The sequence below is a fragment of the Melampsora larici-populina genome (assembly GCF_000204055.1).
Source record: "Melampsora larici-populina 98AG31 unplaced genomic scaffold MELLAscaffold_118, whole genome shotgun sequence".
Lineage (NCBI taxonomy): Eukaryota > Fungi > Basidiomycota > Pucciniomycetes > Pucciniales > Melampsoraceae > Melampsora > Melampsora laricis-populina.
Window position 1 is genome coordinate 12,543 of NW_006768882.1, and position 14,644 is coordinate 27,186.

At 44.4% G+C, this 14,644-nt stretch overlaps 3 protein-coding genes across 3 annotated transcripts; 2 read left to right on the forward strand and 1 right to left on the reverse strand.

The window, feature by feature from the left end:
• Positions 1-2,590: 2,590 nt before the first annotated feature.
• Positions 2,591-3,412, forward strand: MELLADRAFT_84551 (uncharacterized protein; the record flags this gene model as incomplete). Its single annotated transcript, XM_007418996.1, has 1 exon — positions 2,591-3,412. The coding sequence occupies one exon, from the start codon at positions 2,591-2,593 to the stop codon at positions 3,410-3,412; it is 822 nt and encodes a 273-aa protein (XP_007419058.1).
• Positions 3,413-7,460: 4,048 nt separating this feature from the next.
• MELLADRAFT_84552 (uncharacterized protein) lies at positions 7,461-7,640 on the reverse strand (the record flags this gene model as incomplete). Its single annotated transcript, XM_007419005.1, has 1 exon — positions 7,461-7,640. The coding sequence occupies one exon, from the start codon at positions 7,638-7,640 to the stop codon at positions 7,461-7,463; it is 180 nt and encodes a 59-aa protein (XP_007419067.1).
• A 1,626-nt stretch (positions 7,641-9,266) lies between these two features.
• MELLADRAFT_114158 (uncharacterized protein) lies at positions 9,267-10,784 on the forward strand (the record flags this gene model as incomplete). Its single annotated transcript, XM_007418997.1, has 4 exons — positions 9,267-9,302; positions 9,375-9,424; positions 9,974-10,080; positions 10,360-10,784. 4 exons carry the CDS (start codon positions 9,267-9,269, stop codon positions 10,782-10,784), a joined length of 618 nt encoding a protein of 205 aa, XP_007419059.1.
• Between the last annotated feature and the right edge of the window lie 3,860 nt (positions 10,785-14,644).

Genomic DNA, 14,644 nt, shown 5'->3' on the forward strand with positions numbered 1-14,644 from the left:
TGCTCGCTCAAGTTACTGACTCAGGTATGAATAATAACACCATGTCCAGAGAGATGCACAAGCAACTTCAGGCTCTATCCGAACAAGTCGGCTCCGAAGTAACATCAACTACCGATATCAACAACTCACAATCACAAATGCTTTCCGATACTGAAACTATCAAATCAGTTAAACCGATGGCCAAATGGACAAACTCGTACACATGGGACCCGAAGCGTATGCACCATTTCTGTGCTTGTCACAAGCTCGGTCTTGTTGTCAAGCATGGACTTGCTGCCTTAGGAATCAATGCACGCGCTGGGCCTGCGAACAAGGAGGTAGTACTTGGACGATTCCCTGTAGTCAATATCATGCCCGTTAAAGAAGAGGAAGAAGATGAAAATGATGATAGTGTGGCAATTGACCTTGATGATGAAGATGAAGAACCGGATCACCAACCTGATGAGCTTCCTGAGGAAGATCATCATAGCGACTCAGAAGAGGTCTCCGATGTCGATGATCCAGACAAAGATGACGAAACTCGACGCATTCGCAAGTCTCTTATGGACCCACCTGAAAGTCGGTCTCCATCATCCAACACGATGGCAACTCTGTACAAGAACTGTCTCACAGTGTGTCGCCGCTTGACCCGAAGTGCTTCTTGGAGGCGAGTTTTCAAACGTCGAATGAAGGCCAAAGGCCTCTCTGTACGGCCTTTATCTGCAGGTTATGGTATCCGGTGGGACGCTGACCATGACCGCCAATCACGAGCTTATGAGGCACGTGAGGTAAGTCTATGTATCTATCTAATCATCTTGTATACTTGTGATTTCTGCTAATGGTGTATTCATTTTCAATGGGGCGGATACCCAAAGGCACGACGGTATCCGCTAGTTCCATGAGGGCTGAGGATGAGCGGCCCCGCGGATCACAGACACGGGGACCCCGGGCCTAGCAGAAACTAGGCCAGAGAAGAGTACAAACCCAAGAGAGGAAAATCTCTGAGTCAGAGTTTTCCATCATCCCTCAGACCTCTCAACGATAGACGCAAGTTCGCAGAAAATTTAGTAGAAATTTTTTTTTCTTTATTTCCTTTATTTTCATACATTGAACAAGAAGAGACATAACTGAAGAAAAACTAGAAACAAGAACATATATCCATTAAAAAGAACTTATATAAACTAACCAACAAGAATAACCCTTAGAAATTCCAGTCTTATCTCAAAGTCAATACACAATCCCCCCCTCAAATACATTCTTATTCCCTCTCAAAGTACATCCTATCACCACCTTCACCCGTACAAATGTCAGCCGAAGAGTTACGAGAAGCAGCGGCAGCAGCAGAGTTAGGACCAAGGATCGCAGCACCTGGAAATGCGACCACTAAGAAACCGACCGGGGGAAAAGGAAAACAGGTGAACACCAGGAGCAAGAAGACGGCCAAGCATCTAGAGAAAGAAAACGAAGATGTCAACACGGATACTTTGATGCAAGAGAGTGGTCAATCTCAACTGGATACATCGAGGTCTGCAAAAGATCCAGGAATTAGCAACCAAACGAACCTGGTAGAGACAGATCAACCAAACGAAGACCTTCAGGAGGACACTTCAAGAGAAGTAGGAGGCGATGACGATCAGGTAGATGAAGGTAGAAATGAGAAGGGAGGAAACTTGATCGGTTTACGTAAGTAAGGTTCCAAAAACTAGTGTATTCAGTCCTTATTCAATAAGATTTTTCCGGTTAAATTCCGATGAGTGTAGGGTTGGAAGGAGAGAATGATTCCGGTTGAAGTCCGAAGAACAAATTTCTATATATAAATAAGCTTGATTCCGGTTAAATTCCGAAGGAGGAATACTCAGGTAGCTTGATTCCGGTTAAAGTCCGAAGAGTTTGTGGTGGAAGTGATAAAGACTGCCATATAGAGACATGATTAGAGATAAAAGCGTTGTGGAGCGATAGATTAGAAAGATAAGTTGCTTACGATACATGTCCTTTGAACTCCCGGATTAGAACCAGATATCGATGACATCATTGAAGGCCCTGATATTTGCCTAGCACACGGGAAATGGATAAGTGGCATAAAATCAGCATTCGAGAAAGGGAAGACCAAGAGACTAGAGATGTTAGAGAAGTCGTACACAAGCTGGTGTAAGAAGATGAATACGAAAGAGAGAGATCCAAGGCTGTATGATGAAGATAGTGAAGGTGAGAGAGTATAGAATTTAATCAAGATACAGAAAGAAATGATCTGATGTGGAGTGCATGATTGATAGAAGAAGATGAAGAAAAGAGCAGTGATGAAGACGAGCAACCAACGAAAAAAGTGAAGAAGAAGAAAGACGAACCTAGTACAGAGTTTGAAGAAGGTACAACTTTGAGTCACACGATGCCACGCCTGTCAGAATATTTTGATAAATTTATGACCAACAAGAACAGACACGTACCGGTATCGATCTTTAACGTAAAGTGGTTATTACTTGACAAAGCCCACATGAGCACGAAGAAAACCAAGGTCTCTAGTTGCTCGTCAGACGTCATATCTTACCACGGTTTGCCAGTTCCGAGTGAGTGGAGGCTGTCCAGTGCTGAGTGGTCGAAGAGGTTCGACTTAATGGTACAATACCATAAAACTATCTACGACAAACTTCCCGGTCAATTGTCCCACCCAATAGCCCCGAGACTCATCCTTCATAAAGCGGTGGTACTAGAGATCCAGACGGAGAATCAAGGCAGGTGGATGCCTGCGTTTCGGTACAATATAGCCCAAAGACAAAACGTCTGGGAACATCGACTAGCGGACGGGAAGATGTCTGATGTGGGAACGAGGAACAAATTATTGGTTAGGCAGGCGATCAGAGACTCGGAGTTTGCTAAAGATGACGTTTTTGACGACAATCCCTACGCCATTGGGTATGCGCTCCAAAACCAGAGCCCCATCGATGGACAGATATACCCAGAGTATCATTCGTGGGATGGTTTTAATATTATCAACGAGTTGAAGCTAGAAGGTACAGGAGGACGATTAGTGTCAGCGTTGAACCCCCTCCCGTCGTCTTCTTATCGTGATACCAACGTAGCTGCAGGCCCCTCACGAAATCGTAATGGAGGAAGAGGAGGTAGACCCTTTAATCAAAATCATCGAGGTCGGGGTCATTTTAACGGAACGCGTAGATCTTATCCTATGAATTCCAGCCATAATCAGTCTTACCTCGGAAATCACTTTAACGAGTTTCATAACGCTGGTCCAAGCAACTACGGAGGCGGTCAGGTGCAATGGCCAAGGGGTGGTAACGGTGCTGGACAACGACCCGCTATAGGTCCGGGTAGCTTCGTACCTCAAACTAGACAGTTGATGTTAGAAGGAGCGCATACAGCTAGTGGAGGTAGTGCTGCTGGTGAGAAAGGAAAAGGACAAGGGGGAGGAAGCAAGTAAGTAACCAAATGATCAGAGGACCCTGAATAGGTGTAATGAGAAAAGAATAAGAAATGAAAAATACCTTTGATATAGACAGACCTCTATGAGACAAATCGCTGTACCCCCTCTTTCCTTTCCAGAATGACATACTCTGAATTAAAGTGTAATGAAAGTCAAGTGAACTGATTCTTCGTATGACCCCCACCTCCATTTATCTATGTGTCTAATAGAAGTCGAGACCGTGAAGTCGTGAGATTAGAGAGAGTTGAGCGACCCAGAGAGATCAGTCCAAATAGAGATACTCGATGGCCGTCCAAAGCGAGCTGCGACATGAAATTAGACGAGTGGAAAGAACTCTTGAAAGAATGTAACCTGACCGAGAAGTGGGACCACGTGATGAAATCTTTGACAACAGGATTCCATCAAGGAATTCCCGATCATAACTTAGGAAACCTCAGGTGGTTTACACCAGACAATCATACCTCGGCATTAGCAGTGAAAGAAAAGATAATGAACAGTTTGTATGAAGATAAGAGAGCCGGAAGAGTGTTTGGGCCATTTACCCACGAGGAGGTACATAGCAGATGGGGATTCTTTAGGTCAAACCCTATGGGTAGTGTAGTGAACAACGATGGATCATTAAGAATGATTAATGACTTATCCTTCCCTAAGAAAAACCCAGCCAAAGAGAAGAAGAAAAAGATAGACTCACACGTCGAGAACCCCGGGCCGCGAGCGGACGACTGGACAGCTTCACACGTCGAAAACCATTCAGATGACGCAGACAGGTTGCTGAAAGAACTTTCTTACCCGGATGATGATAGAAATATACCTTTGGTTAACTCCTTCGTGGATAAAACAGATTTCAGAACATCATGGGATGATTTTTGGGTGGTAGCAAAGTTCTTCCGAGAAAATACGGGGAAGTCCTTACTGTTGGCGATTTACGATTGGCGGAAAGCGTATAGACAAGGCCCTACGCACAAATCACAGTGGCGCTTCTTAATGATAAAGGACTTCAATAATAGATTGTGGGCAGATACAAGGATCGCCTTCGGTGGGGTAGCAGGGTGTGGGACGTTTGGCTGAATGGCAGATGCTTGGCGAGATATAATTAGGTCCTTATTCCCATTAAAGGCAGTCTTTCGATGGGTTGATGACAACCTGTGCATCAAAGAGGAAGGGGACCTGGTGAGCATGCAAGATGTTATTCAAGTCAGTAATAGCCTAGGAGTGCAATCGAATTCAGAGAAGTTTAGTGATTGGAACGTAGAGCAAAAGTATCTAGGATTCATCTGGAATGGAAAGCAGAAAACTGTCAGGTTACCAGAAGAGAAATTAAAAGAAAGGATCCAACAAGTAGAAGATTTACTCACCTTGGAAAAGAAATGGTCCAAAAAGGAGGCGGATAAAATCGTAGGCCAACTAGGTCACATCACGTATATACTTCCAAACATGCAATGCTACATGTGGGACCTTTATTGGTGGACCAATACGTGGTATAATCACCAAGCCACACGGGAGCTACCCAAGAAAGGAGCAAGGAGTGAGAAAATCTCCGAAGGAACACTTACGAAGTACATCTCTGCGATTAGGTCGTGGCACCTATTTCACAACCAACCATTCCCAGCCGAGAACGACGAGATGGTGAAGAAGTTGCTAAAAGCGGTGAGCGCCGCAGACGCGGCGAAGAAGGAGGCCCCGAAAGAGCAGAAGAGGCCGGTTGAATTGAGGCACATGGCTCAGTTGGTGAAGGCGTTGACTAAAGGAAGTAGACGGGAACAAGTTGCGTTGGCAGTAGCGACAACAGCGTTTTGGGGCATGGCGAGACTAGGAGAGTTGGTGTCTAATTCGAAGAAAAAGAGACAGGTGTTAGTGAAAGACGTCCTATGGTCCGGAGATTACAACTTCATTAAGATAGCGATCTACGAGGCGAAGACAGCCAAGCCCGGCGAAATTCAATGGCTGCACTTACAGAGAAGGCCCTCCCTCCTCGACCCGGTCAGAATGTTGTGTATATTGGTCGGATACGATGATGGGACGAAACGAAGAGACCCTCTCTTCTCTTACCTGGACAATGACGGTCAAAGAAAGACACTGTCAAAATCAGAGGCAATGGGCATCTATAAGAAAGTGTGGAACGAGGCAGATCCTGATAATAGGTTGAGTGGACACTCGTTTTGTGTCGGTGGTGCCACGCTACGATGGAACGATAAGAGACCACTGGAAGAGATAGTAACACTACACAAAATATAATATTTTCTGGGCAGAAAATTAAATTATTGATACACAAAAATATTGAGAGGCCAGGAGAAGGGCAAAAAATGAATAAAAATATGCATCTTGTTCCCTGCGTTGAGAACTTCACTCTGCATATTTTTCTGTATTTTTACAGTCCATATTGATAAGTGTACTAACAATAAACCTTCATAATCATCCAATTACAACCTGTAACAAGCACTGAAATTTGGCTCATTAGTGTTTAAAGAAACTTTTGATTTCTGAAAACACCTATAACTTTGTCAAATCTGCCTCAAAACACTCGATTTTAAGTGCATTAGAAAGCTGAACTCCACCTCTCGAACTTTCATAAGATCAAGAACTATGTAGCTAGTATGACAATCATTCTATGGATCTGTATGTACAAATGTATAAAAAAGATGATATCTTTTTTAGCAAACCAGCATGCTGTGTGGTCCTATTATGAACTATTTGGAGGACAACTCCAGCTTACCAATGCACCCAAAATCGAGCGTTTTGGACCGGAATTGAAAAAGTTATGAGTATTTTGAGAAATCAAAAGTTTCTCTAAACACTAATGAGCCAAATTTCAGTGCTTGTTACAGGTTGTAATTGGATGATTGTGAAGGTTTATTGTTAGTACACTTATCAATATGGACTGTAAAAATACGCAAAAATATGCAGAGTGAAGTTCTCAACGCAGGGAACAAGATGCATATTTTTATTCATTTTTTGCTCTCCTCCTGGCCTCTCAATATTTTTGTGTATCAATAATTTAATTTTCTGCCCAGAAAATATTATCTTTCTTGTAGTGTAAGGATGGGTAGGTGGGAATCAAAAGCGTATGAGTTATACTTACGAAAGTACTCCCCAGATCAAGAAGCGGACGCAAAGTACGTATGGGAGGTAATGGGAGATGGTTCGGTTATGGAATCAGTGGTAGATGGACAGAGAGCAGATCTACCCATAGATAAGTCGCTGATTCCGGTTGATACTTTGATCGGGATGGAGAAATAAAATGAGAAGTTGAATGACCCAATTAGAAGCATGAGACGAGTGAGTGAGAGGAAGGAAGGTGCCTGGCGCCCCTCGAACATTGGAGGGAAGTTGAAGAGGAGAGAGAGGTTTCGAGGTTAGTGGCCAAGAAAGAGGTAGAACCCGAATGAGGCGTTCCTGTAGAGAGAGGTCGATCGGTGACAGACGAGAGATCGGCGGGAGAGGGGTGTCACGAGACAACGTTCCGTACAGACTCGGCCCCTGACAGAGTGGCTCTCCGCAGGCTCCGGACGTCACGTCCCGAGTAGTGGTAGCAGAGATCCACCCTAGCCAGGGAGTCTACGGCCCCAGGGCCCCCCCCCCAAACCCGTGCAATCCGACTCAATAAGAGTAGGAAGGCATAAAGAGGCTTCAAGGCTATGTGAGATTCTTGACGTGACTGGGTAGTAGAAGCAAAGCAATGAAATGTAACAAGCTGTGATGTAAGATCACATATATGTAAACAGCCAATGATCCCCATAGCGTAAATCACAGAGGATAATGGAATGGGGCGGATACCCAAAGGCACGACGGTATCCGCTAGTTCCATGAGGGCTGAGGATGAGCGGCCCCGCGGATCACAGACACGGGGACCCCGGGCCTAGCAGAAACTAGGCCAGAGAAGAGTACAAACCCAAGAGAGGAAAATCTCTGAGTCAGAGTTTTCCATCATCCCTCAGACCTCTCAACGATAGACGCAAGTTCGCAGAAAATTTAGTAGAAAAAATTTTTTCTTTCCTCCCACCCACCCCTTCGCCCACCACGCAGAGATCCACCCTAGCCAGGGAGTCTACAGCCCCAGGGCCCCCCCCCAAACCCGTGCAATCCGACTCAATAAGAGTAGGAAGACATAAAGAGGCTTCAAGGCTATGTGAGATTCTTGACGTGACTGGGTAGTAGAAGCAAAGCAATGAAATGTAACAAGCTGTGATGTAAGATCACATATATGTAAACAGCCAATGATCCCCATAGCGTAAATCACAGAGGATAATGGACTTTAGGTTATTGATCAGATTCTTAGCGAAGACCTGGCCAAATTCCACTCGACAAACCGTCGGCGAGGTACCGATGTGAAGAAAGCGGCATACTTTCAAGGTATAACTTTCAATGGTCGCGACTGGGAGGATCTCAATGCTCTCAATGAAGAACTATTAGTATGTATCAATTTAACTTCCATCAGCTGATTGATACTGACTTTGCCTGTATCAATACAGCCATTTCTTTTGTTGACTAAACGGTTCAAGGAGAACAGCCCAAATGGATCAATTGTCCTACCAGAGTATTTGATCTTGTTGGAATCTCTCAAAAAACGACAGGCTGCTTTAGAACAAGATGACCCGTTGTATCCTATGTTTGCGGAGATGGTCATCTGGATGGAAAAGTACTGGAATGAAGCTCTCAAGTGTGAGAGTCTTCTATTTGCGACCATCTTGAACCCACTATTTCGCCACCGATTCTTCGAAAAAACCTTTGGCCCCCAAGATTCCAAGTCTGTTGAGAGTCTCACAGCATTTACAAGCACATTCAATGTCCGCAAAACTGAGCACTCGGACCTCAACTCTCAGCGATCGTTGCACAACACGCAACCTACCTCATCAAGCTTGACCAGCGCAGTTTCATCTGTTTATCAACTCTTCACCCACGATGCTCAGGCTGAGCGCGAGGATGAGCTTAAGAGGTACTTGAAAGGCGATCATACCCTATTACCAGTGCTCAAAGATGGCGCAATTGATCCTGATTGCATATTGAAATGATGGAAAGTTAGTATTGATTTTCCTTTGTATCTACATGCGCCTGAAACAACACATTGCTAATCAGCAATGCCATTGTTTGTAGGATCACGAACATATCTATCCGGTCCTTGCGTCAATGGCACGCGATTACCTTGCAATCCCCGCTTCATCTGCAGCGGTTGAGAGATCTTTTTCAGCCGCTGCTGATGTTTGCTCAGCGAATCGAGGTCGATTGGCCCCACAAACCATTGAGAGGAATGTGGGTAGCCTGTTGTGGCTCCGTGAAAAGGTTGAACTGGTGGGTGAATGGGTAATGGTAGCCAGTACGCTAGCTAAGCATGCTGCAAAGGTTATTCTAAAATGAACATTTCTTGTATTTTTGATTGTCTTGAATAAAAAATAAGATTTATTTGTTTTGTGCCTAAAAGTCGCGCTAAGCCGCTAATTAGCGGTTTAGCTGAAAAAACCGCGCTAAGCTATTGACAAAGCTTAGCAGCATCAAATTTTTACCGCTAAGCTATTGTCTTAGCTTTAGCGGTAATGCGCTAAGATTTAGCGTTAGCGCGCCATTCCTTAGCGGGGCATTGCTAAGCTAAGCCAAGTGTGGGAATAACCTTGGCTTAGCTTAGCGAGCCACCGTTGATCAAGCTCTCTTTTCTTGGGCCTCTTCCGTGCAAATCAGATTAGCTTTTCTTCACGTTTCTCATTTACCCCGTTTCAATCTTTCCATAAAGCTCTCTTTGCTGCTTCGATTCTTAAGACTTGACCTCAATTCTCCAACCGTTTCAATCACTCCATCAAGCTTCCTTTGCTGCTTCGATTCTTCAGACTTGGCCTCATTTCTCCAATCACCCTTTTCGACTATGCCTCCAAAGTTACAGATCAAATCGGGAGTGAAGGTGTGACCTTTCATACTTGGCTGGACCCCGTCTAGCAATCATTTTAACTGACCTTTGTTTGCTTTGATCCAGATCCCTCGTGCTCGTCGAACTAAGTTACAGTTAGCAGAAGACCTCAAAAAGTCAGGAGAGAAAGTCACGGGCAAGCCAACCGCGGCCGCTGTGAAACAATCCCGCCTGGCTGCGAATGCACGCGCTGATCGTGGCTTGGTCTCCTCGAGTGCGAGCAAGATGACGAAAGACCAACCGGGCCCTTCCTTTGATCTTGTTGATTACCAATCCATCATCGCCTACCTTACCAGCCCTAATATCCGAAAAAGTCTATTTGGTGCGGGTAGCCAGACCAAGGTTACCGGCTTGTCGATGCAACCCAGTAAATTATTACAACCACTGGCAATCAAGATCAACAGCAGCTATAACGAGCAGCACAATTCCACCAAGATGCGATTAAATGGTTGATTGTTGTACATGCGGTTGAAGCGTTATAAGGCTAAGTACATGTCCACCAAGGCCTTCAGCGAAAGGACTGGCGCCGGCCTTTCTGCAAAAGACGTTGCTCGTGGTATCAAGACTATGGATGAACTGTTGGAATCCATGTGTCCGTGCTTCAACGACATGGATGCGTTATTCCGTGACAAGGGCAATGTGAATCCTTTCGGCGTTCTCAACAGTGGCGCTTCACCTGAACCTGAGCACTCCTCCGATGAGGAAATGGAAGGTCACCCAAACAGCGAAGACGACACTACTGATGGACTCGATCTTCCTCACGACGATCTCAGTAAGTGCTTGTGGTAGTGTCTTGGTCCTTTGGCTTGTCGAATGCGCTAACTTGCACCTCCCTTCACAGCCACGGATGTTGCTGTTTCACAAAGATTGCGAGCCCCATCTGAAGACCCTGGAGCTGAAGATCAATCAACAAATGCCGGAGGAACACAACCTGCTCCGATTGATCATGCGCTCAACAATCACTACCGCGGCTTTTTGGACAATGATTTGATGTCACCCCCGCCTACACCAAAGGACAATGATGAAGACCCTCAACCGCCTGCCAATCTAGACATTTCTAACACTTCCAGAGCTAAGAAGGCCACTGCGGAAAAATCCAAAGGTAAACACAAACGTTCCAAGAAGGATTCCCTTACTGCGGAAGAACGCGCTTTGGATTCGAGTTCCGATGAAGACGACAAACCCACTCAGTCAACCTCCACTCAGCGCGCTGCCGGGTCTCGCGCGCCCATTAGTCGACGGGCTTTAGATCCCCTCCCATCAATCGATCCTTCCGTGGTACGAGGAAAAGAGCTGAAGCACCCAGTTGCAACCGCGATGCAAATTGGCAATGAAGCCAAACTCCAGATGTTAAGATCAGCCCAACAGGCCGACTTGGAAGCGCGCGACCGTGATCTGAACTGGCAGAAGGAGCGGTATTTCCTTGAACGTGAAGATGAGGCCAAAAGGCACGCACTCAATTTACAAAACGATTGACAAGCGTTCTGTGAAAAACTAGTCCTTGGTGGAAAGACACCTGCTGAGTTAGAGGCCTTCCTTCGCCTCGTCTATCCTGACCAGTCTTCCGCGTAAGTAAACCTTCACTTTCTGTTGCAGATGGTTTATGCCACCCTGATACGCCTTCAAGCTGATACGCCTTTCGCATTTGAACAGTTGATCGTTGTACCTCCAGTACCTCCATGATCGCGTACCTCAATCAGGTCCTTTTGGGACATGTCCGCTTCCTGTACCGAGTCGTGTGTCTGTTATGTCAAATTGTTTTCATATTATTACTCGGTTCCTTATAGCAATCCCCAAAATGATGTATCTGTTCAATTTCATTAAGTTATGTGTCTCCAAGTATCAGTTGTTAAAACAAATAGTTATGTGTCTTGTCTCTCTAGTTAGTCCGCCCAAAACATGATTTAGTTTGAAATATTTAGTTTGAAATATGATTCAGTTGCCAAACATGCAGTGGTTCTTTTAACATGATTTAGTTTGAAATATGATTCAGTTGCCAAACAAGCAGTGGTTCTTTTGCAAAGCCACAGTTGTCGAACCAGCACCAGAAAGTACTTAGCACTTTTTGGCCAAATGTGCTCAAGACTTTGAATAACCGTTGTGCTAAAGACTTTCAATAAAAGTCTTTCTCAAAGGCTTTATCTCAGTAAGTTAATTCAGTAAGTTAGGCTCAACAAAAATCTAAGTTAATTCAGTAAGTTAGGCTCAACAAAAATCAAATATATAATTTCAAATCAAGGCGCAAGAAGATTTCGAATAAGATTACAAATTAAGGTGCAAAAGAGACAGACGAATAATTAAAACAAACACAAGAAAAACACCCAAAGACAAGAAAAGACCACAACATAAACCAAGGTAGCAAAAATACGGGAAAACTCATTGTACAATGGGCAGTCCACCACTCTCCCAGTTGTAGGCCACAGCGTAGTCTCTGACCTTTTCCCGCTTAACTCTCCCTCGTTCCATTGCTGCTATATCAGAAAATCCACCAGGTAAACGTTCCACTCCTGCATCGCCTGGCTCTGCAAACACAAGTGCTTCCTCCTCTTCTTCCCAAGCATTTCCCAGGTCTGTTATGATACTGTCTAAGGTAGTCAAGTCCATCCCGATTAGGAAATCAAACGCTACAGTATTAGGTCTGAATTTAGGTATCTTCAAGTCGTGTAGAATGTTTCCCTTTTGGGAACATTATTTGTGTGTGGGCTTTATCAAAATGGTTGTGTACGCGTGTCTATTCTGTATCTGTGTATCCCCTTGCTTCAGGGTGAAAATTGTGTGTGATTCAGTTTCTCTCTTATATACCCAGGGTCTCTCGAGCTCCTTGTTCCCCCCTCATCGTGTGGAACTTGGAAGCTTAGAGTACGCACCTTATTTTCTATTTTTTTCTCTTTTCATATTTCACTTCTTGGATGAGTGCTCATGTGTCACGATAGACCTCCCTACCACTCTTTCCTCCTGCTCACTCGCAGGTAAGGCGTCGACTTTCTCCGCCAGTCTTTCGTGAATCTTTCTTTGAGTCTTACAACTCATCTATAACCTGTCTGTCCAGGTAAATCTTGTGTTCTCTTAAAGTTCTTTTATTTTTCTCTTTACTAGAAGTGGAATGTTATGATCGTGTGGAACTTGGAAGCTTAGAACCTCCCTACCACTCTTTCCTCCTGCTCACTCGCAGGTAAGGCGTCGACTTTCTCCGCCAGTCTTTCGTGAATCTTTCTTTGAGTCTTACAACTCATCTATAACCTGTCTGTCCAGGTTACACGCGTTGAATTTCTTCCGCGTCTCTCATCATTTCATGGTAGCGAGAGTCCCTACGACTCGATCACTCCTTTACTCAAAGACCTCATCTAAAGACTGTTTATGTCATCGCCACATCCTGTGCTAGCCGACGCCAACGACCAATCCGAAGATTCCACATCCAATACTTCTTCATCAAAGACTCACAAACCATCTTCTCAAGAACCTCTTCCCAATCTCTTATCTACATCATCGTCAAACTTCACAAGAATGACTGATAAGGATGAACTGAAGTTTTTTGGCACTCCGCTTCAACAATTCGTTCAGAAGCTCAACTTGATTCTGTCGAAATACACGATTGACAACAAACTTTCTGACGGGAATTTTCCTGAATGGTCACTCGAAATTAAAAGAGTGTTGAAAATCATTGATTATCACAAATATCTCTCCAAATCCGATTTCAAAGCGCCTTCTTTGACTGATGAACAACATCTGAAAGTCAAACTCGTGATCTCTGTGTGGCTTCTTGGACTGATGGATAGCCAGAACAAAACTAGGTGTCAAACCATGTTGAAGTTGGCAAACTGTAACAACTCGGAAGATGAAAATGAAGATAGCGAAGACGAGGATGACTTTGATTATGAACCGTATCTGATCTGGAAGTTTCTCAAGAATCACCACCAGAAAATATCGGAAGCTGGTCTACAAACCATTGAAGACACAATCAGCGATATGAAGATTCTGAGCTCTGATTCATTCAAAGTGCACTGTGACAAGTTCAACAACTTGATCGCCAACTTTGTTAAGTACAAAGGACAAATTTCATCTGCCTCTGCCGCTTACAAACTCATCAAAACGGTCAAATCTCGAATGAATGAAAACGTGTCTGAGAACATATACTCAAAAGTTGTTCCTCTCACCAGAGAAGGAGTAGTTCAGTATCTTATTGATTATGAAGCTAGAAATGGAGGTTTCACTACTCCGGCTATCATTGAAGCAAGTCAAGCGACTGTAAACCATCACTTTGAAGCTGCTCGTACCACTTACTCAATCCCTCAAAGCAGTGCTGCTCAAGCCTCTGGAGGAAATCAACGTCGTTTCCGACCAAAATGTACTGAACACAGATGTATCGCTCCACCACCCATACTCCTGAAAAATGTTTCACCAAACCTGAAAATCGCAGTGCTCGTGATCTTTGGATTGCTCAAATGGAGGCAAGACGAAACGGAAATCATGGAAATTGTTTTCGAAATCAATCCCAGACTCCAAGTGTCAACGGCATCAAACAAGTCTCATTACCTTCAGCTAGTCCTGCTTTTGCCTCCTCGAACCCGTTCGCTTCCCTTCATATCTTTCTTGACGAAGATAGCGTTTCTGTGTCAGCTTCCGCCTCAGAAACATTCAAAGCATCTCATACCGTATTCGATGACGACACTCCTGCTGCGAACCTGGTCAACGAGAGCAGTGGTCACTGGGCTCTGTATGACACCGTGGCGACTCATTATATGTTCAAAAACGATCAACTGTTTGCCTCTATGTCAAAAATTGAAGATTTGTCCAAACGACTGAAACTCGCGGGAGGAGATGTGTCTCTTGCTGTTCACTCTACCGGTACGGTGCAACTAAAATCAGGTACTGGCAAAATGTTTGAGTTGAACAACAGTCTTTATGTGCCGGAACTGGCTCAAAACTTATTGGCTGGAGGTGCTATGCTTCGTAAAGGAGTTCAGGTCCTGATTCATCCCAACGACTCAAATTGTTTCTTGCTTGTATTCAAAGGAGAGGCCTTGTTCAACGGAGTGTTTGCTGCAAAAAATCTCATGTATGTAGCTCTCGAACCGGTGAGTCCAACTTTTGACTCAAAGGCATCATCAACTCAAGCTGAAGATGTGACTCAACTTCAACACCGTTGTTTAGGGCATCTGAGCAACCGTTATCTCAGGTTAATGTGCAAACACAAAAGTGTGCAGGGTCTGACAGAAGACCTAACTCAATTAAAACACTGTGATATCTGTTCTCTATCCAAGAACACTAAAATCCCTCACTCTTCAACTAGGCCCAGGGCTTTTCGACATCTAGAAAATGTACATGTTGATCTCAGT